Below are 21,470 nucleotides of genomic sequence, written 5' to 3'. Positions count from 1 at the left end.
AGAAATATCTTAGAAGTACAAAAAGAAACTGGTAAATTAATTGTAATTTCGAGATTGAGAGAGAGTTAAGAGTCCATGTCATTGAATTTGTTAAATTCAGAATGTACCACTATTGACCGGTTTACTGTATAACTATGGGTGAAAGTAGTACCTTAGTCCAAAAACCTTAATTTTATTCACATTCTTTCAATCATTGCCCTTTTGCTCCAAACTGATCCTGGTGACCAGTTACTGTGTGTGTCAGGAGAGTGGCTGTAGAGAACCCTGCTGTAAGAAAAATCCTTCTATCACACATACATTATAGTTACATAAAAATAGCAAGGTGACCATGCTGCTACCGTCGTTAGGGTCTCTTTGTAGCTTTCTGCACACTGTAGAATGCTAGGCTCTGACCCACAGCTCTGAACCATACAGACACCTGGCTTTCTGAACACTGTAGAACACTAGGCTCTGACCCACAGTTCTGACGCACACAGACACCTGGCTTTCTGCACACTGTAGAATGTACTTCTGACCCACAGCTTGAACAATGGAAAAACCTTTCTGCACACTGTAGAAAAGCTAGGCTCTGACCCAGCAAGTACTCCAACATAAACTACCTGGGATACAACAAGCGATTTTGCCATGGAATGTGGGAAGCCAGCCCAGTTCTGAGCATTCCCACTGGGTTTGTTTCGCTGCTACCTGCATGCTTTGCTTTTTTCTTTTTATTTTACTCCCTATTAAACCTAGTAACTTGCAGTTTTAAAAATTAAATTGCTGAATTCAAAAACACTATTATTTAAAAAAATATGAATATTTACAGAACAAACCTTGTACAGAATATATTTTTGCATACAGTTTTCAAACTATTGTTTCATTAGTTTTATTTTGTTTTACAACCGTTTACATTTGTGAAATTAAAACAACAAGTTTAACTTTGCAAAAACTGTCAAGCTTGGTGTCATCTGAAAGAGGGATTGCTCTTGTTTAAAATAAAGAAAATTTCTAATTATAGATTTTTCTTGGTTTGTGAGTTATGTTTATTTGAATAAAACATCTCTACTGTTTGCAGAAATTCTTAAGACTCTTCGGAAGGGTTCTAGAACTATTCTGGGGTCTGTAGGGTTAAGTAATTGTTCTGTTGCTCATTTGCTGTGCCTCGTTCATTACAGTCTGGAAGAGCTGCTGCTGCTGATGCTCTGGGTCGTTACATAACTTGTCACATGGGAGCTTGAATGAGAGAAACCACTTCCTACTGACATCTCAATTACATCAGTGACAAAATACAAGGTGTTGATATTCATTTTTAATGGAACAATAATAAAAATAAAGTAATAATAACAATAATAATCTACATAACACAACAAAATAGTACATAAAAATAGCAAGGTGAACCATAATAATAATAATGGCTTTCTGAACACTGTAGAATGCTAGGCTCTGACCCACACCGGTGACCAGTCTTGATAAAGTCTTACTGTTATATGTTAGAAGTACAACAAGAAACTGGAATAAAATTAGTGTAATTATCGAACGATTTGAGGAGATTGAACCAGAGTCCATGTCACAGACATTCAGAATGTACCACTATTGACCGGCTTACTGTATAACTATGGGTGAAAGTAGTACCTTAGTCCAAAAACCTTAATTTTATTCACATTCTTTCAATCATTGCCCTTTTGCTCCAAACTGATCCTGGTGACCAGTTACTGTGTGTGTCAGGAGAGTGGCTGTAGAGAACCCTGCTGTAAGAAAAATCCTTCTATCACACATACATTATAGTTACATAAAAATAGCAAGGTGACCACAGGGTCTCTTTGTAGCTTTCTGCACACTGTAGAATGCTAGGCTCTGACCCACAGCTCTGAACCATACAGACACCTGGCTTTCTGAACACTGTAGAACTCTGACCCACACAGACACCTGGCTTTCTGCACACTGTAGAACACTAGGCTCTGACCCACAGCTCTGAACCATACAGACACCTGGCTTTCTGAACACTGTAGAACGCTAGGCTCTGACCCACAGCTCTGAACCACACAGACACCTGGCTTTCTGCACATTGTAGAATGCTAGGCTCTGACCCACGCAGACACCTGGCTTTCTGCACACTGTAGAACACTAGGCTCTGACCCACAGCTCTGAACCACACAGACACCTGGCTTTCTGAACACTGTAGAACACTAGGCTCTGACCCACACAGACACCTGGTCTGACCACCACTGCTGTTTGGTTACTGTCACAGAACAATAACTTTGGGATTGAGGCTAAGAGTAAACGGCTTTATAACATAAATTAAGGGCTGATGGCATGCAGTCTCTGCGGGTCTGCTGCTGGGAATCCTACCCCCAAGTGCCTCAGCACATTTAAAGCTGCAGCATCCATTTCAAAATGAATTGTGTTTTTAAACCAGAATGAAACCGCTGAGTCTGTGGAATTCCTTAAACAAGCCTTGCATCTGCTTAGCGAAGCAGCATAATGGGAAGAATGTGAATGGCATGCTTATTTTGTCATTGGAATTTGAATGAACGCAAGATGGATTCCAAAAATGAGAAAAAAAGTCTAGGTCCCAAGTTTCATCAACTGGAATGGTGGTCCAGACTATATGCTGAAGAGAAAGTACTCGAGACAAACTCTCAATTGCCTGGTATATATCTGACATATTATTTTTACAAAATACGTTCATTTCCCCTTATGGCAGGATGGCTTGGTGCTGACGTCACAGTCCAGGAAGAGACAGGCCAGAGTATTTATTAATTACCAAAACAAACGTTTAAACAAAACAGAAACACTTCTTCAAAACAAAACGGCATGGTGGCCAAAACAAACAGGCAATAATCTTTGAACACGTATCGTGGTGCTACAAAACCAGCATGTCAAGCCATTGTTATTGTCTTTTAAGTTCTTAAAACTTTTCACTTACACTCCTCCTCTGAGTAACCCACCCCGGTCAGAAAAAGCTGTTGGTTTTTATGTCGTGGTCGAGGGATTAAGTGGCCGTCAGTTACCCAGTGCGTCCCTCGACCACATCCGGCACAAGTTTTCTCATATGCTTGGTCGACAGAAATCGATTGCTTTCCAATCGCTATACAATTGCAATTTTCTAAAAAAATATACCAGTACAAATATACCAAACAGCAGCTCACAGCACTTCACAGAAGGGTCTTATCACACACACACTGTTGTGGGTTATTGCTTACTTAATCCTTATGCATAGAAAACAAAATGCTGCAGCGTTTAAGGAGAGCTGAAGCTGCAGCATGATTGAACAATAAGCTGTACCACGATCAAAGCTAGCCACACCGCCGCTGTGTGCAGGGTCCTTGTTGATTGATTGATTGATTGAGTCTGGGGTGCTCCACATGCACTGACGTTGACAGGCACTGCCCAGGCACTGTTATCCCACATTGAAGACGAGGATTCATTTCTGTGCTAATTTAATCCAGCGCCTCTGGAACTTTCCTCTTCAGTAACAGAACTGGCTCCAGATACTTGATATATCTGCTAAAAAAACAAAGCAGCCTGCTGTTTGTTTGTTTGTTTGTTTGTTTGTTTGTTTAGGAGGCCTCATCCCGGTTCTGTCATAGGCGTTCTTGCTGTCTGATAGGATTAATATTGCTATCCAAATACAGAATGCCAATCAGCGGCCTAGTCACAACACTGATTACATTAAACGAATCTGTCCTGTACTGAATGTCTGGAATTGAATATAATACTTATACAGGGGAGGGCTGGGAGTGTGGGGTGGTAATCCACACACAAAAAAAAACCTTTGCCATAAAATAAAGTCAAACTATTTATTTGAATATATTTGCATAGTCCTTTTAGAACCATTCTCCTCAGTGTTTTAGTTTTTTACACCTGTTCCCTCCCCAGCACAATATAACTAGAGTAGCAGGGCTGGTTCTATTAAAGGGGCTATTCCACTTCTCACACGTTAACTACACTGGTGTGTGTGTGTGTGTGCATTCTGGGTGATTCATTCTCTGCTGTCATTTTAAAAAGCAATTTGGTGCTGGAATAGTAGGTAAGCATGAATTGAATCTAAATAATGATCTGTGCATGAATAAAACTAGAGACTCATACAAAAGCTACATATAGTGCAGGAATGGAAATAAGATTTATGTTGCATAGATATAATAGAAAATGCAGATTTTACTACGAGTTTCATCAGCAAGTCCACAGCTACACAGTACAGCTCTGTTTTATTAAGCTCTTTGTATGAAGCTGCTATGCAATTGGATTACATTCGTCACTGTAGTATTAGGATGCTAATATTAGGAAAATTAAGATAAAGTATCACTTTTACATCACTGAAACAATAAAACATACAGAGGAGGGCTGTCACTTATCTTTTTTTTATTTTCTGTTCTGAATGCCCCTTTGTCTAATCTCCACTTGTGACTCCTGGTCCTTGTTTCTTTTTTCATGTCAAAAAAGTCCCCTGGGAAGACATTGTCAATACCTTGAATGCTTGAATCAGATTGTCATGTCGTTTTCTTTGTTCAATACTGAATAGATTCAATTCTTTTAGCCTGTCTGCATAGGACATGCCCTTTGAACCTGGGACAATTTTGGTCGCTCTTCTTTGCACTCTTTCTGGAGCAGCAATATCCTTTTTGTAGTGAGGTGACCAGAACTGAACACAATATTCTAGATGAGGTCTTACTAATGCATTGTACAGTTTTAACATTACTTCTCTTGATTTAAATTCAACACTTTTCACTATATATCCGAGCATCTTGTTGGCCTTTTTTATAGCTTCCCCAAATTGTCTAGATGAAGACATTTCTGAATCAACATAAACTCCTAGGTCTTTTTCATAGATTCCTTCTTCAATTTCAGTATCTCCCATATGGTATTTATAACGCACGTTGTTATTGCCTGCGTGCAGTACCTTACACTTTTCTCTATTAAATGTCATTTGCCATGTGTTTCCCAGTTCTGAATGCTGTCTAGATTATTTTGAATGACCTTTGAATGACAATGTTTGCCACTCCTCCTGTTTTTGTGTTGTCTGCAAATTTAACAAGTTTGCTTACTATACCAGAATCTATGTGATTAATGTAGACTAGGAATAGCAGAGGACCTAACACTGATCCCCGTGGTTCTCCACTGGTTACTTCACTCCATTTTGAGGTTTCTTCCTGTTTTCTACATGTTAACCATTCCAAATCCATGTGCATGCATTTCCTTGAATCTTTACTGCGTTCAGTTTGAGAATTTATCTTTTATGCAGGACTTTGTCAAAAGCTTTCTGGAAATCTAAATGACAAAGTTATATATGTCTCTACATAAACCTGCACTGAGGCAGCTTCTACATTGACAGAGCATATGAAGAATATATCCAGCTAGCTTCATTTCTCATGTTTGACTCTAAATGTAAAATGAACAGTTAATATGCGTTTCTTCACAAGGCAATCAAGGACTAGTAATTTTCATGTCCAAATTGATGGGGACGTTCTTGAGGAAGTCTCAGAAGTTACATTTTTAGGAATTATTATTGATTGACATTTGAAATTTGATAAAATAAACTTAGCAAAAGTTAGACCTATCAGGGGTAATTTAACCCCCAAAGCTGCTGCACTATTCAAGCTCACTATGGTCTTCACACATCTATCACATTGTTTTACCTCTTGGGCTCAAGCAAGTGAATCAGTAACTAAACCAATACATTCTCTTTATAAGCAAGCTCTAAAAGTCTTGGATAATAAACCTGTGAGATACCATCACTGTAACATTGTGAGTAAGTACCAATCAAATTTTGATAATTATGTCAAAATTTCTTATGCATAAATAGTATTTAAAGCTTTGCATGGATTATGTATTCCACCCTTAAAGGAATTCATGAAAAAGTTCTCTGAAGATACTAACAGGTTCACAAGAGACACTGTACGTGGGAATTGTAAAGTGGAAAGGAGAAGAACAGCATTTGCCCAAACAGCTCTCTCTATAAGAGGTATTTTATACTGGAACTCACTTCCTTCAGAAACTGAGGTTTTAAGGGATTTTAAAATATTTTGTAATAAACTTAAGGCTTGGTTGAAACATAATCAATTATCCATTCATTATGTGTAACCGTTTAATCCTATAGAGGGTTGTGATGAGTCAATGCCTAACCAGGCAGACATAGGGGCACAAGGCAGGACTACACCCTGGACAGGACGCCAGTCCATTGCAGGGCAAATAAGGGGCATTCTGTATTAATACATCGCAGTTCATTTTGAATCCCATGTGGTTAATTATCACCATGTTCTATAAGAGGCAGAGCACTCATGGCCAGCGAGCGAAAAGCTCTTGCTAAAGTGATCATCTGTCACTTTGATAATTCAAAGTGCATCGTGTTCCAGGGGCTTTCACTGAAAAGACTTTTCAATGTCTGGAAAGCAATTTTGCTATATAAATAGAGTGCGTACAACTTGAATGAACAATGCATTTCCCACAAGCCTCTGTCTACTGCTGGGATAGTTCCATCAGTTTCTATAATACTTGTTTTCACTGGTTACAAGACAAAAGAGGCATTAAGTACAAATGTAATGCTTAAAATAAAATATTAAAAAATAACCTCTGAAACCAGCCATTACCATATGTTTTGTAATAACAAATGTAAAATAAAATACATGAAAAAATAATAAAGAACACAACTACAATGAAGCAATTTTAATTTACATGGACTTTCCAGCTAAAGTCATTAAGCTTTCAAGGAATTTCTGTATTCGCGTCTCCTTCACAGTGCCCATTCTTAATCTTTCCAGTCTTGTATCAGTTTCTGTGAACCCTTATCCTGGCACTTGCTGCCGCTTCACTGTACCAGACCTCAGAACACTTCCAAAGTCCTTTGTATTGGATCAGTGAAGATTAAAGAAACAGCTTGTATATTGCTTACATTTGAAGAATCAGAAGAATTGTCAGAACTCAGATAGCACAGAACAAATCTTCCTACGGTAACAATCTCTATCGGCAATCAGCACTGGGAATAAACACCAGTGTTGAAGATATAGAGCCAAACGGTGTCTCTATTTATGATATATACAGCACTGTTTAGAGCTCAGAATGGACATTGTAGTAGCCATGTGGCAGGGCTGGAAATCTGCATAGATAAATAATGCTTTGTATTTTAGTTTCCTTTTATTGGTGTAAATAAGGTTTGTGTATTTTGAATATAAGTTTGGCTGGGTCTCAACTGATGGTCAATTGAGCCCAGCCAAAGAGCAGCCAGATGCTTTGTGTTTTGGTTAGTTTAGAGAAAGGACTGGGAGCAGCAGGTTGTGCTCCCTGCTCCTGCACTGTGACAGATCTGACTGGGTGTGGGGTTTTATTTGTATTTTGGGCTGTTTCAATCTTTTGTTTGTTTTTGTTACTTAATACAGGTCCACAGCCACGCTTAACTGCCACCTTCCACCTCTGTGTCTGCTATTCATGCAGCTAGCCAGCCTGGACCACAGCACTACTCTACCAGAGACTAGTCCACAGGACAGGAATATCACATGAGCTGCAGTCTTCCACCTCTGTGTCTGCTATTCATGCAGCTAGCCAGCCTTGACCACAGCACTACTCTACCAGAGACTAGTCCACAGGACAGGAATATCACATGAGCTGCAGTCTTCCACCTCTGTGTCTGCTATTCATGCAGCTAGCCAGCCTGGACCACAGCACTACTCTACCAGAGACTAGTCCACAGGACAGGAATATCACATGAGCTGCAATCTTCCACCTCTGTGTCTGCTATTCATGCAGCTAGCCAGCCTGGACCACAGCACTACTCTACCAGAGACTAGTCCACAGGACAGGAATATCACATGAGCTGCAGTCTTCCACCTCTGTGTCTGCTATTCATGCAGCTAGCCAGCCTGGACCACAGCACTACTCTACCAGAGACTAGTCCACAGGACAGGAATATCACATGAGCTGCAGTCTTCCACCTCTGTGTCTGCTATTCATGCAGCTAGCCAGCCTGGACCACAGCACTACTCTACCAGAGACTAGTCCACAGGACAGGAATATCACATGAGCTGCAGTCTTCCACCTCTGTGTCTGCTATTCATGCAGCTAGCCAGCCTGGACCACAGCACTACTCTACCAGAGACTAGTCCACAGGACAGGAATATCACATGAGCTGCAGTCTTCCACCTCTGTGTCTGCTATTCATGCAGCTAGCCAGCCTGGACCACAGCACTACTCTACCAGAGACTAGTCCACAGGACAGGAATATCACATGAGCTGCAGTCTTCCACCTCTGTGTCTGCTATTCATGCAGCTAGCCAGCCTGGACCACAGCACTACTCTACCAGAGACTAGTCCACAGGACAGGAATATCACATGAGCTGCAATCTTCCACCTCTGTGTCTGCTATTCATGCAGCTAGCCAGCCTGGACCACAGCACTACTCTTCCAGAGACTAGTCCACAGGACAGGAATATCACATGAGCTGCAGTCTTCCACCTCTGTGTCTGCTGTTCATGCTGCTAGCCAGCCTGGACCACAGCACTACTCTACCAGAGACTAGTCCACAGGACAGGAATATCACATGAGCTGCAGTCTTCCACCTCTGTGTCTGCTATTCATGCAGCTAGCCAGCCTGGACCACAGCACTACTCTACCAGAGACTAGTCCACAGGACAGGAATATCACATGAGCTGCAGTCTTCCACCTCTGTGTCTGCTATTCATGCAGCTAGCCAGCCTGGACCACAGCACTACTCTACCAGAGACTAGTCCACAGGACAGGAATATCACATGAGCTGCAGTCTTCCACCTCTGTGTCTGCTATTCATGCAGCTAGCCAGCCTGGACCACAGCACTACTCTACCAGAGACTAGTCCACAGGACAGGAATATCACATGAGCTGCAGTCTTCCACCTCTGTGTCTGCTATTCATGCAGCTAGCCAGCCTGGACCACAGCACTACTCTACCAGAGACTAGTCCACAGGACAGGAATATCACATGAGCTGCAGTCTTCCACCTCTGTGTCTGCTATTCATGCAGCTAGCCAGCCTGGACCACAGCACTACTCTACCAGAGACTAGTCCACAGGACAGGAATATCACATGAGCTGCAGTCTTCCACCTCTGTGTCTGCTGTTCATGCTGCTAGCCAGCCTGGACCACAGCACTACTCTACCAGAGACTAGTCCACAGGACAGGAATATCACATGAGCTGCAGTCTTCCACCTCTGTGTCTGCTATTCATGCAGCTAGCCAGCCTGGACCACAGCACTACTCTACCAGAGACTAGTCCACAGGACAGGAATATCACATGAGCTGCAGTCTTCCACCTCTGTGTCTGCTATTCATGCAGCTAGCCAGCCTGGACCACAGCACTACTCTACCAGAGACTAGTCCACAGGACAGGAATATCACATGAGCTGCAGTCTTCCACCTCTGTGTCTGCTATTCATGCAGCTAGCCAGCCTGGACCACAGCACTACTCTACCAGAGACTAGTCCACAGGACAGGAATATCACATGAGCTGCAGTCTTCCACCTCTGTGTCTGCTATTCATGCAGCTAGCCAGCCTGGACCACAGCACTACTCTACCAGAGACTAGTCCACAGGACAGGAATATCACATGAGCTGCAGTCTTCCACCTCTGTGTCTGCTGTTCATGCTGCTAGCCAGCCTGGACCACAGCACTACTCTACCAGAGACTAGTCCACAGGACAGGAATATCACATGAGCTGCAGTCTTCCACCTCTGTGTCTGCTATTCATGCAGCTAGCCAGCCTGGACCACAGCACTACTCTACCAGAGACTAGTCCACAGGACAGGAATATCACATGAGCTGCAGTCTTCCACCTCTGTGTCTGCTGTTCATGCTGCTAGCCAGCCTGGACCACAGCACTACTCTACCAGAGACTAGTCCACAGGACAGGAATATCACATGAGCTGCAGTCTTCCACCTCTGTGTCTGCTATTCATGCAGCTAGCCAGCCTGGACCACAGCACTACTCTACCAGAGACTAGTCCACAGGACAGGAATATCACATGAGCTGCAGTCTTCCACCTCTGTGTCTGCTATTCATGCAGCTAGCCAGCCTGGACCACAGCACTACTCTACCAGAGACTAGTCCACAGGACAGGAATATCACATGAGCTGCAGTCTTCCACCTCTGTGTCTGCTATTCATGCAGCTAGCCAGCCTGGACCACAGCACTACTCTACCAGAGACTAGTCCACAGGACAGGAATATCACATGAGCTGCAGTCTTCCACCTCTGTGTCTGCTATTCATGCAGCTAGCCAGCCTGGACCACAGCACTACTCTACCAGAGACTAGTCCACAGGACAGGAATATCACATGAGCTGCAGTCTTCCACCTCTGTGTCTGCTATTCATGCAGCTAGCCAGCCTGGACCACAGCACTACTCTACCAGAGACTAGTCCACAGGACAGGAATATCACATGAGCTGCAATCTTCCACCTCTGTGTCTGCTATTCATGCAGCTAGCCAGCCTTGACCACAGCACTAACCTACAACACGACCATAGCAAATAGTGAGCTATGTTAGTATATGTGTTACTCATATAGCATACTCATATAATAAGCCGATTGCAGAGGGTTCAAAATGCTGCTGCTAGGATCCTTACCAGATGTAAAAACATCACATCACCCCCTATCTTGCTCAGCTGCACTGGCTGCCTGTAAAGATCAGGATTACTTTCAAAACTCTCCTGCTTGCCTACAAGGCCCTTCACCACACAGGTCCAGAGTATCTCTCCAACCTGCTGACCGGCTGTGTCCCTGCACGCAAGCTGAGCTCCTCTGACTCTGGCTTGCTTGTTATACCTTAGCAAAAGTGCACCACACTCAGAGAGCGCTCTTTTAGCCTCATGGCCTTAGTGCGTGCAGCTCCCACAGTCGCTCGCTTCAAATCAACTCTCAAGACCCGCTTGTTCTCTCTTGCTTTCAATGCTCTCTAAGCCTGGTATCTGTTATTAGCTGTTATCTAAATTGCTATTTCAGGTTTTTCTCTCCATCTTATTGGTATGATTCTACATGACACACACATCCACAATGTTTAGAGTTCACATCTTAGCCTTCTATTTAATATATTATGCCTGTATTTAATATATTTGCATTGTATTTTATTGTTTGTATTTAATGTGCTATGCCCTGTATTTCACTGTATTTCATTTATTATGCATTATTCCTCACTATCTTGTAAAGCGCTTTGTGATGGTGGTCCACTATGAAAGGCGCTATATAAAATAAATATTGATTGATTGATATTAAAATATATAACACAAAGGAATCCCATTTAAAAACTTTGATATTATTCATGTCTCCAGCAAAATACTGATAAAGTATATCCAGGCTCTTTAACACAGGTATCTAGTTTATACCAGCAACCCTTACTCACAAAACAAGAGTATACTTCAAAACCCGTCCCATCAAACTGTCCCACCTCAGCTCAACACACAGTACAGACACCTCATTTCAAGAGTATACTTCAAAACCCGTCCCATCAAACTGTCCCAGCTCAGCTCAACTCAACACACAGTACAGACACCTCATTTCAAAACTAGTTCACACCCTCAGTCCTTCTTATCACTGAATGGAAATCAACACACTCCCACAAGTCCTGATTAGAGAGAGATGGGCATCAGCAAAAAGGGATGACAACCCAGTCGATTGTTAGCCTGGCTATGCCTAAGACTGAATACACAACTTAACAAATCCACATGTTCTCTTTGTGGGTTGGACAAGGAAGATATTACAGTGGATTTACCTGTGTTGAAGTTCTCCAGGAACAGCTTCAATAACTCATACATCTCAATAAAACCAAATAAACGTTAGTCATCTTGACACAATGTCAACAAAGTGTCTTTTTCAATTCCTTCTTCAAGAAGAGGTTGCAAGTAGGACAACATGCTGTTCAGTATTTACTGTATGTTCTCTTTACCGTTATAGTTAATCAGACAAGCCTAACATAATCACCATGACATATATTTTAATGTAAAGTTCTAACAGTTCACCACTTTAACATAAACTATCACAAACAGACACCTCCCAAATGCTTTATCAAACTGCACCTCATAGCAGGGTAACATTTTACATGAAGTGTCTCTAATTACTATGTATTTACATATTAGTTACTCAGTAAATACTGTATATGTGTACTTACATAGTTACAATGTTATTATACATAGTTACAATGTACTTAATGTGGAAATCTTTTTGCACGATTGAACCCTAACTCTAACCTTGACTCTAACCCTATCCCGTACCCTAATCCTAACTCTGAACCTAAGCCTAACCATTTTCACAATGGTTTACTTATATATCGTTAACAAAAAAATGACACATTTAGTACATTGAAACTATGCATACTGTATTCCTTCAAATTCAAATACAGTAGTGATGCATATATTAAAATCATCAACAAAAGAAGTGACTATCCGAGTACACAAACAGCAACGTGGCTGACTGCTGAGAAAAGATTAACCAAAACATTACTGCCCGATCTTGAATCATCCATGACATACAGGCAGATATTTTCAAAGAAGCGCCATTAGCTTCCTGAGAAATTCAGGACACAATTTCAGCATTTCATTATTAGGTCCAGTTCTAACAAACACTACCAGCTTGGACAGATCGGGAATGCTGATTAAACCCCTGTATTTTTCAACATGCCAACCAATACCACAGTTCACAAACTGGGAGAAAAACAGGTCTGAGTAATGATGACTGGAAATGAGAAGCAGCTCATAACTGTAATGCTCTGTGTGATAGCAGACAGCTGCAAACTGACTCCATATGCGTAATTGAGGTTGTCTCTTTGTAAATGCTTATTTATCTGATGTTTAATTTTTTTTCTCAAATTGACGGTGGGAAATTTGGGCTGTGTCTAAAATTCGAGGGTGTCTTAAATTCGAAGGAACACAGTAATAACACTGTAATTATGTACAAGTACACATGTATTTACTCAGTAACTACTGTATAAATACACAGTAATTGGAGACTCTTCATGTAAGAGTGGAACAGAGTGCAAGCCTCCAGTGCCAGCGCTCACCTCTTTGCTGAGCTCCATGTCGCTGTAGATGCTCTGTGCATCTTCTTCAGGGAGCTCCACATCAGACTCCCCAGGAGCAATGGGCACATTGATGCACAGGTTGGGGTTGGTCATGTAGTTGTCAGTGTCAGGGAGCACGTACTTCTCTCGTCCGATGCCACCGGTGGTCCCGTTGCCCTCCCTCCAGTCCTTGGCGCCAGGCTCTCCCGTGTGGTTGCCCAGGTAGTTGAGGGCAGTCATGGCGTTGGCCTCCTTGGCTTTTTCCCTCCGCTTCTTGAAGTCTCCGCTGAGGAAGTCGTAAACTGCATTCTTGAGAAATGTGATGCCGTGCTGGATTCGCGCGAAAGCGATCTGGAGATTGTTCATCTCGCCATCGTCGTCGGGGGCCGTCAGATTGTCGGCACTGAATGAGCTCAGCAGCAAAGCCAGGAAGAGGTTCAGTACCTGGAGAGAGGAGCAGGAGAGGACAGTGTTAGAGTGAGGTTCATTAGCACAGTGCAACAGTCTCAATGACTGGGTTAGAGTGAGGTTCATTAGCACAGTGCAACAGTCTCAATGACTGGGTTAGAGTGAGATTCATTAGCACAGTGCAACAGTCTCAATGACTGGGTTAGAGTGAGGTTCATTAGCACAGTGCAACAGTCTCAATGACTGGGTTAGAGTGAGGTTCATTAGCACAGTGCAACAGTCTCAATGCTTTACTACCCATCTCCTAAGGTTCATTACAATTATGGAAGCTTTTAATGTGACATCTCACTGACTAGTTACATGGAAATTGCACTGGTAACACATTACATGAAGTGTCTCTAATTACTGTGTATTTACATAGTAGTTACACAGTAAATATATGTGTACTTACACAGAATTGCAATGTTATTATGTATAGTCACAATGTACTTTACATTTCGATCTTTTTGCTTGACATATGTAATTGTATCAGAAGAGTGTTAGGGTTAGAGTTACAGTTACAGTTAGCATTAGGGTTATATCATGCAAAACATTTTACACAATAAGTACATTGTAACTATGCATAATAACATTGTAATTATGCATTAATACACATGTATTTACTAAGTAACTGCTATGTGAATACACAGTAATTAGAGATACTTCATGTACAGTGTTATCATTGCATTTGTGTTTATTTCTTCAAATTATCCCTTAAAATGACAATTGTAAACAATAAACAAAACTGTAAACACCCATTCCATCTCTTGTAATTGTAAAATGTGTGAAACAGCTTCAGCTGCGCATTGGATAGAGGCTTCAATTTCACTGCTGACTGGTAGCTACACCACTACTGTTCATAAACAGGACTCCAAATGCATTCAGTTCACAGAGTTCAGTGCAAGGGTCAAGACTCAGCATTATTGTAAACTACACACAACCTTTGCAGGTCACAACAGACAGTTTATTACATCACATTGCTGTAATATGACCCTGGCAATTGCAAGTGACAGAATAACTCAAAGCAACCCTTGAACTACATAAAATGAATGATTAGGTGGCCTCTAGAATTAGTGCAACATGACTGTTGAAACCAGCACAACCCAGTCTGCAGTTTAAAGTGCTGGCCATTGCTAGATTCTAATAGAGGATTTGCCTGGAAGTGCCTTATGTTAAGAAAGAAATTAGTTACAGAGTGTTGTTTTTTAATATCCTCCTATTTTATATGTTGCTATGCTTTGCCTATGTATTTTCTTTTCCTTCTATTCGAATGATGTGAGTTCTGAATGTAAAGGCAAGCTTGTGGACGTTACTGATAGGGACATTCCTTATTTGGGTATGATATATGGAGAATGTATGTGTGCTGTAATCTCTTGCAGTGATATCTCTTATTAGCATGGTGTGTGTGCGTGTGTGTGTGTGTGTGTGTGTGTGTGTGTGTGTGTGTGTGTGTGTGTGTATGTGTGTGTGTGTCGAATGCATACATTCTTATTAGAAGGACCAAGAGGGTACCAAGTTTTATTGGAAAACAGTTAGAAAGAAGGAATTGTTAAAGAATGAGGTAACCACAGGTTGGGTATAAAAAGGCTTGTATAGAACCTATTTGTTGGACAAGAGGAATGAGGACTGCACACTATCAGCCTCTGAAATGGATGTGTAATAAAGCATCACTTTTAAACTGACTAATTGTTGCATTGAGCGATCCATTTTAGGGTAATCTACACAATGAGACTCACACCAGTGAATCAGTAACACTTATTTATTTATTCAGCTTCAAGTACAGTAGTGTGCAATTTTACAGAACACACTGTACACAAAATGGATTGTTTTGTGGTGACTCCCTTTAGAACACTGATTGATCCTCACACTGAGGCTTGATCATTGTTTTTTGCAATACCAAACAATCAAAGCTGTCGTTAGTTTAGCCTTGTCTGTAGAAAGCGTTCAATAACGCCCAGTTACCGATAGAATTCTGCTGTCATTCACTCTTATGAATAGCAGGCTGACTCTCAGGACTGATGAAAACTTTATGCTAATGACCATGCGGCTGTGGATGAAATCCAATCATGTGCTCCTACTTCCTCATTCCGACAGGCGTTAACCCTTTATGAATAGAGCCCAAAGTGGTCTAACATTTTCACACATGAGTGCCTGTTGTTTCTATATCACTGACTACTGATTGAAAATTGGTATTCTCACATCCTGAGGTTTTCATGCAGGTTGGTATATAAAGGATATCAATGACCAATCTTGAGGTATTCTAAAACATTTGCACACTACTGTACATCACACTTTCAGGTCAAAAGTTAGTCTTAGAACGTAACCCTACCCAAGCAAGAGCCACAGCATACTGGGAGCATCAGGATTACGTTTGAAGCAGGCTTAGCCATTCAGTTCAAGCTTGACCTCTCCCATTTGGCTTTCAAGAGGGACGGCCACTAACTGAGGATTTATTTTTAAACAAATGCAAAAAAAGAAAAAACGACTGGAGCTGATATTTTAAAAGTGAGCTTAATTAAAATCCACATCCTTAAATAAATAAACGTTTAGATCGGTAGGCTGTGTGAATCAGTTGCTATGGAGACCTATTGTTTTGATTAACAGTGCTTCTAATTGTTCATCATCGCCCTCGTGTGCTGTTTGTTTGCACAGTCGTATCTGATGATTACCTGTGCAATATGTCACGGCAGTAAAATGGGCCCTTACAGGTTTGCACAATCACAGAGGCAATGTTTACTATAGAGGCTGCAGCAGCCAGCAACATATTTCATTTTTCTAAACAAAAAAAGAGCATTTGAACCAGCAAAAGCTCTCTAATAAAGTACTGTCCCACTACTGTTATTCCATTCCCATTGAAATAACTCTGAAAAACAATGCACCCAAAATAATACATTAGATGGGTAGACATGTTTTCATGTTTGGGTTATACTGTATATGCACACTGATTAAATGATTTTGGTCATACTTACTGTTTATCAAATCTACAGTTTCTGGAACAGAAAACGTATGAATAGGAAAGTAAATTATCTAAATATATGTAACATAAATTTGAATGTTAATTTACTTTTAAAATCCAGCTCAGAAATCGGCTCACAGCAGCACTGCATTAGTGAAGTGCTGCTGTTTGAAATATTTCCTAAACTAAACCTGGAACACCACTTGAAGACACAAAACAGCCACTCCACTTCAAGCCTCATATTCCTCCTGTTCTGTGCTTGTGAAGTATTATGACTTTCCTAACTTTTTATAGATTGTTTGGATGGATGCTTAGCAACCTGTGTTGCCGCCAAAAAACCTTAAAAGCAAAACACTTGAGAGAATTCTGTACAGGACTTCCAAAACATGAGCTGAAGAACACGAGACACGTCCATGATACCTGGGATTGACTGAAGAGCAGGACACTGCCAAACATTGAAACTCCAGGGAGATCACTGTCCAGGATAACTGGGATTGACTGAAGAGCGAGACACTGCCTAACACTGAAACTCCAGTGAGATCACTGTCCAGGATAACTGGGATTGAATGAAGAGCGAGACACTGCCTAACACTGAAACTCCAGGGAGATCACTGTCCAGGATAACTGGGATTGACTGAAGAGCAGGACACTGCCTAACACTGAAACTCCAGCGAGATCACTGTCCAGGATAACTGGGATTGACTGAAAAGCGGGACACTGCCTGTGGCAGGCTGGCGAGTGGATAGAGGCCCAGAGACAGTCTGCAGTTCAAAAAAATAACAATTTTATTATAAATAAACAAAAATAAAGTGCACAAGGGCAAAATAACAGATACTCAAACACAAATAAAGCAAAAACAAAAGAGGCCTCCTTTTATATCAGGTGGCTGGGCGCTGATTGATCGTTAATCAACCTAATCAACTAATCAACCCCAGCCACCTGAACATAATAAACCCAGGCAGGTAGGGGAAGTTAACCTTATCCCTGCCAATTTCTAAAGAGCAGAGCTTTGCTCTGCCACACTGCCTAACACTGAAACTCCAGGGAGATCGCTGTCCAGGATAACTGGGATTGACTGAAGAGCGGGACACTGCCTAACACTGAAACTCCAGGGAGATCACTGTCCAGGATAACTGGGATTGACTGAAGAGCGAGACACTGCCTAACACTGAAACTCCAGCGAGATCACTGTCCAGGATAACTGGGATTGACTGAAAAGCGGGACACTGCCTAACACTGAAACTCCAGGGAGATCACTGTCCAGGATAACTGGGATTGACTGAAGAGCGGGACACTGCCTAACACTGAAACTCCAGGGAGATCGCTGTCCAGGATAACTGGGATTGACTGAAGAGCGGGACACTGCCTAACACTGAAACTCCAGGGAGATCACTGTCCAGGATAACTGGGATTGACTGAAGAGCGAGACACTGCCTAACACTGAAACTCCAGCGAGATCACTGTCCAGGATAACTGGGATTGACTGAAAAGCGGGACACTGCCTAACACTGAAACTCCAGGGAGATCACTGTCCAGGATAACTGGGATTGACTGAAGAGCGGGACACTGCCTAACACTGAAACTCCAGCGAGATCACTGTCCAGGATAACTGGGATTGACTGAAGAGTGGGACACTGCCTAACACTGAAACTCCAGGGAGATCACTGTCCAGGATAACTGGGATTGACTGAAGAGCTGGGACACTGCCTAACACTGAAACTCCAGGGAGATCGCTGTCCAGGATAACTGGGATTGACTGAAGAGCGGGACACTGCCTAACACTGAAACTCCAGGGAGATCACTGTCCAGGATAACTGGGATTGACTGAAGAGCGGGACACTGCCTAACACTAAAACTCCAGTGAGATCACTGTCCAGGATAACTGGGATTGACTGAAGAGCAGGACACTGCCTAACACTGAAACTCCAGCGAGATCACTGTCCAGGATAACTGGGATTGATTGAAGAGCGGGACACTGCCTAACACTGAAACTCCAGGGAGATCACTGTCCAGGATAACTGGGATTGACTGAAGAGCGGGACACTGCCTAACACCGAAACTCCAGGAAGATCACTGTCCAGGATAACTGGGATTGACTGAAGAGCGGGACACTGCCTAACACCGAAACTCCAGGAAGATCACTGTCCAGGATAACTGAGATTGACTGAAGAGCTGGGCACTGCCTAACAATGAAACTCCAGGGAGATCACTGTCCAGGATAACTGGGATTGACTGAAGAGCGAGACACTGCCTAACACTGAAACTCCAGGGAGATCACTGTCCAGGATAACTGGGATTGACTGAAGAGCTGGGCACTACATAACACTACATATGGTGGAAGTCATACAGTACACAGACATTGACTTGAGTTGAGGTGTAGAGTGGAAATCTGTATCCCAGAGGGTTGAGAAAAGGACAAGCAGCCTGCAGTAATGCCCCAAGGCACAATTCATCAGGCAGTCTGCAATAATGCCCCAAGGCACAATTCATCAGGCAGTCTGCAATAATGCCCCAAGCCACAATTCATTTCCCTATTTAACCTATAGTTACAGAACTACAGCAAACCATAGAAGTCATCATATTTCTTATTAGACAATTTTAGGATAAAAAAAAAAAATCATCTTTACAAAAAAATAGGTTAAATAAAGTGTTTTTAGAGCCCAAAGTACAAAAAGTCAACCCACAAAAGTTGGCACACAGACAAATCATTAATAAAAGTACAGTTAAACACAAAAATAAAATGGCAATCGTAGTACCAATAATACCCCCAGTTAGTCCCCTCTCTCCTGTGCCCCCCCAAAACAGCTTGGTGCCCCCCCTGTAGCGCACGCTCTGCCGTTAAGAGTCACAATGAATCTGACACAAACACAATGCTGGAGTGATGTTGACACACAGAGAACATCCAGGCTTGTTCTTTAGGCTACATTTCATCTTATGGTAAATGTCACTACTAATGAGCCATCAACCCCCTGTAGAGAATGTTCCCCAATTCCAGAGTCATTTTTAATAACTCAATTCACATACAATCATGTAATAATGTCATTCCATATCAGTGATCTGGTGACACTGATAAACGATGAGGGTATTATTATTGATCCCTATATGCAGGGCTGCAGGATAGTTAATTTCTAAAGCACAATTCTCTTATCAGATTCCAAGTGAAATAGATCTATTAAACCTAGCCTATAACTTGGTTCCAGAAGGTTTGGAATTTCCTGGAGACTTGGAGTCTTTGTTCCAGATGATTTTAAACAATCTGCAACCCTGCCTATATGATTGTAAAGTGTATTCTGATTTCAATTATTCCACAAAACCCTTTAATAAAAAAATAGCAAACAATGCTGCTAACTTGCTATTCAAGAATACAGTGTATTTTCTCTGTTACAGCAATTCTCAGTAAAGGAAGCAGTGCACACTGGGCACGCGTGTTCAGCAGTAATTACTCTTCGGAAACCTTTAGGATCAAGTGCAGTGGTTGAGAAATGCTCAAATCAATGTAAGTGTAATTGTTGTTGTGACTGTAAGCCAGTACAGAGTGCTTCAGAGGTAATGGATATTGAACTTGGTAATGTTGCAGCCCCAGATGATCTGTGTAGAACAAAGCTTGATAAAGGCTGAGGAGACGCTGAGGTGAAACAGAAGGTCTCTCGCCCTGACAGTACTCTGCTCTTGAACGAACACGACTGAATGTGACAAGCTAATTCCAAACTGAGTTGTTCTGAAAGAACACACAGTGCCCCTGGGGGATGCAAACACTAGCTTCTTCAACAGAGCCGAGTCCTGCCAAATAACACGTTGGCAAGACTTCTTGCAAAAGTCTACCATAGTAAAAGCATAGCAAAGTGTAATAAAGCCCAGTCAAAGCACGGTAAAGCATAGGGAAGCATTGCAAAGGCCAGACTGTCTTTTTAAAATCAGGCATCAACTACATTAGTAAAAAAAAATCCCCCGAAGAACCGAAAGGTGGCGCATTTTTCAAAGCTAACTCTTCAATGTGAAAAAAAAAGAAAAGCCATACTGATAGGAGAAAGAAATGGTGACAATTACATACAACCTAAATATGAAATAAAAGCAACAGAATATTTAGTCTCAGTTTGGATAGAAAACAACATTTCTATTAGCATGATCAAGATTTGGAGCCTTGTTTCTCTGTCAGGGTATAAGCAATACGTTTGTGTGTACTGTAAGCAGTGCAGTCACTGAAGAGTTCTCTCTGCACTGACTCTTTCCTGGTGCTCAAGCAGAGTGGAACCCTTGAAATTCAGAACTCTCGCAGACTTTCAGAAGATTCCAAAAGAATATTGCCAAAGCTAAGGGCTGGATTCTCAAAGCTAAGGGCTGGATTCTCAAAGCTAAGGGCTGGATTCTCAAAGCTAAGGGCTGGATTCTCAAAGCTAAGGGCTGGATTCTCAAAGCTAAGGGCTGGATTCTCAAAGCTAAGGGCTGGATTCTCAAAGCTAAGGGCTGGATTCTCAAAGCTAAGGGCTGGATTCTCAAAGCTAAGGGCTGGATTCTCAAAGCTAAGGGCTGGATTCTCAAAGCTAAGGGCTGGATTCTCAAAGCTAAGGGCTGGATTCTCAAAGCTAAGGGCTGGATTCTCAAAGCTAAGGGTTTTCTCAAAGCTAAGGGTTGAATTCTCAAAGCTAAAGGCTGGATTCTCAAAGCTAAGGGCTGGATTCTCAAAACTTTACCCCAAATCATCATCAGCACAGAAACACTCCTGCCCTTCTTCCATTTCAGCCTGGGCATCCACCTTTACTGAACTATCCTCCTCCCAAACCAAGGATGGTGCTTCCCTTTTATATCCTGTGGCTGGGGTTTAATTGATCATGAATTATTCAATCAGGCCCCAGACACTTTCCACATGTGTATTTGGCAGGGGTGGCATGAACCACGTCCCTGAGAAACTTACATTCAAAAGAATGAATCTTTACTGAAACAGAAACAAACAGTCTGGTGCATGGCTTCCACCCAGCAAAAATAAGTACTGTTTATGAGTTGAAATTAAATTCATTAAATTAATGAAACTAAGTGAGTATAACATAACCCTGCTGGAGATTGAACAGACCCCCAGC

At 41.9% G+C, this 21,470-nt stretch overlaps 1 protein-coding gene across 2 annotated transcripts in view; it reads right to left on the bottom strand.

Annotated features, from left to right (window-relative positions):
- LOC121309989 (sodium channel protein type 4 subunit alpha-like) overlaps positions 1 to 21,470 on the bottom strand; it is a 162,751-nt gene that overhangs the window by 45,407 nt on the left and 95,874 nt on the right. For both annotated transcript variants that reach the window (XM_041243181.1, XM_041243187.1), the window contains exon 17: positions 12,993 to 13,436. In XM_041243181.1, the coding sequence (XP_041099115.1) occupies positions 12,993 to 13,436 (444 nt within the window). The remainder of the gene's footprint in view (positions 1 to 12,992; positions 13,437 to 21,470) is intronic.

This window comes from Polyodon spathula, chromosome 3, assembly GCF_017654505.1.
Source record: "Polyodon spathula isolate WHYD16114869_AA chromosome 3, ASM1765450v1, whole genome shotgun sequence".
Classification (NCBI taxonomy): domain Eukaryota; kingdom Metazoa; phylum Chordata; class Actinopteri; order Acipenseriformes; family Polyodontidae; genus Polyodon; species Polyodon spathula.
The sequence above is the reverse complement of the archived record's forward strand: the minus strand, read 5'-3'. Positions and strand labels throughout refer to the sequence as shown.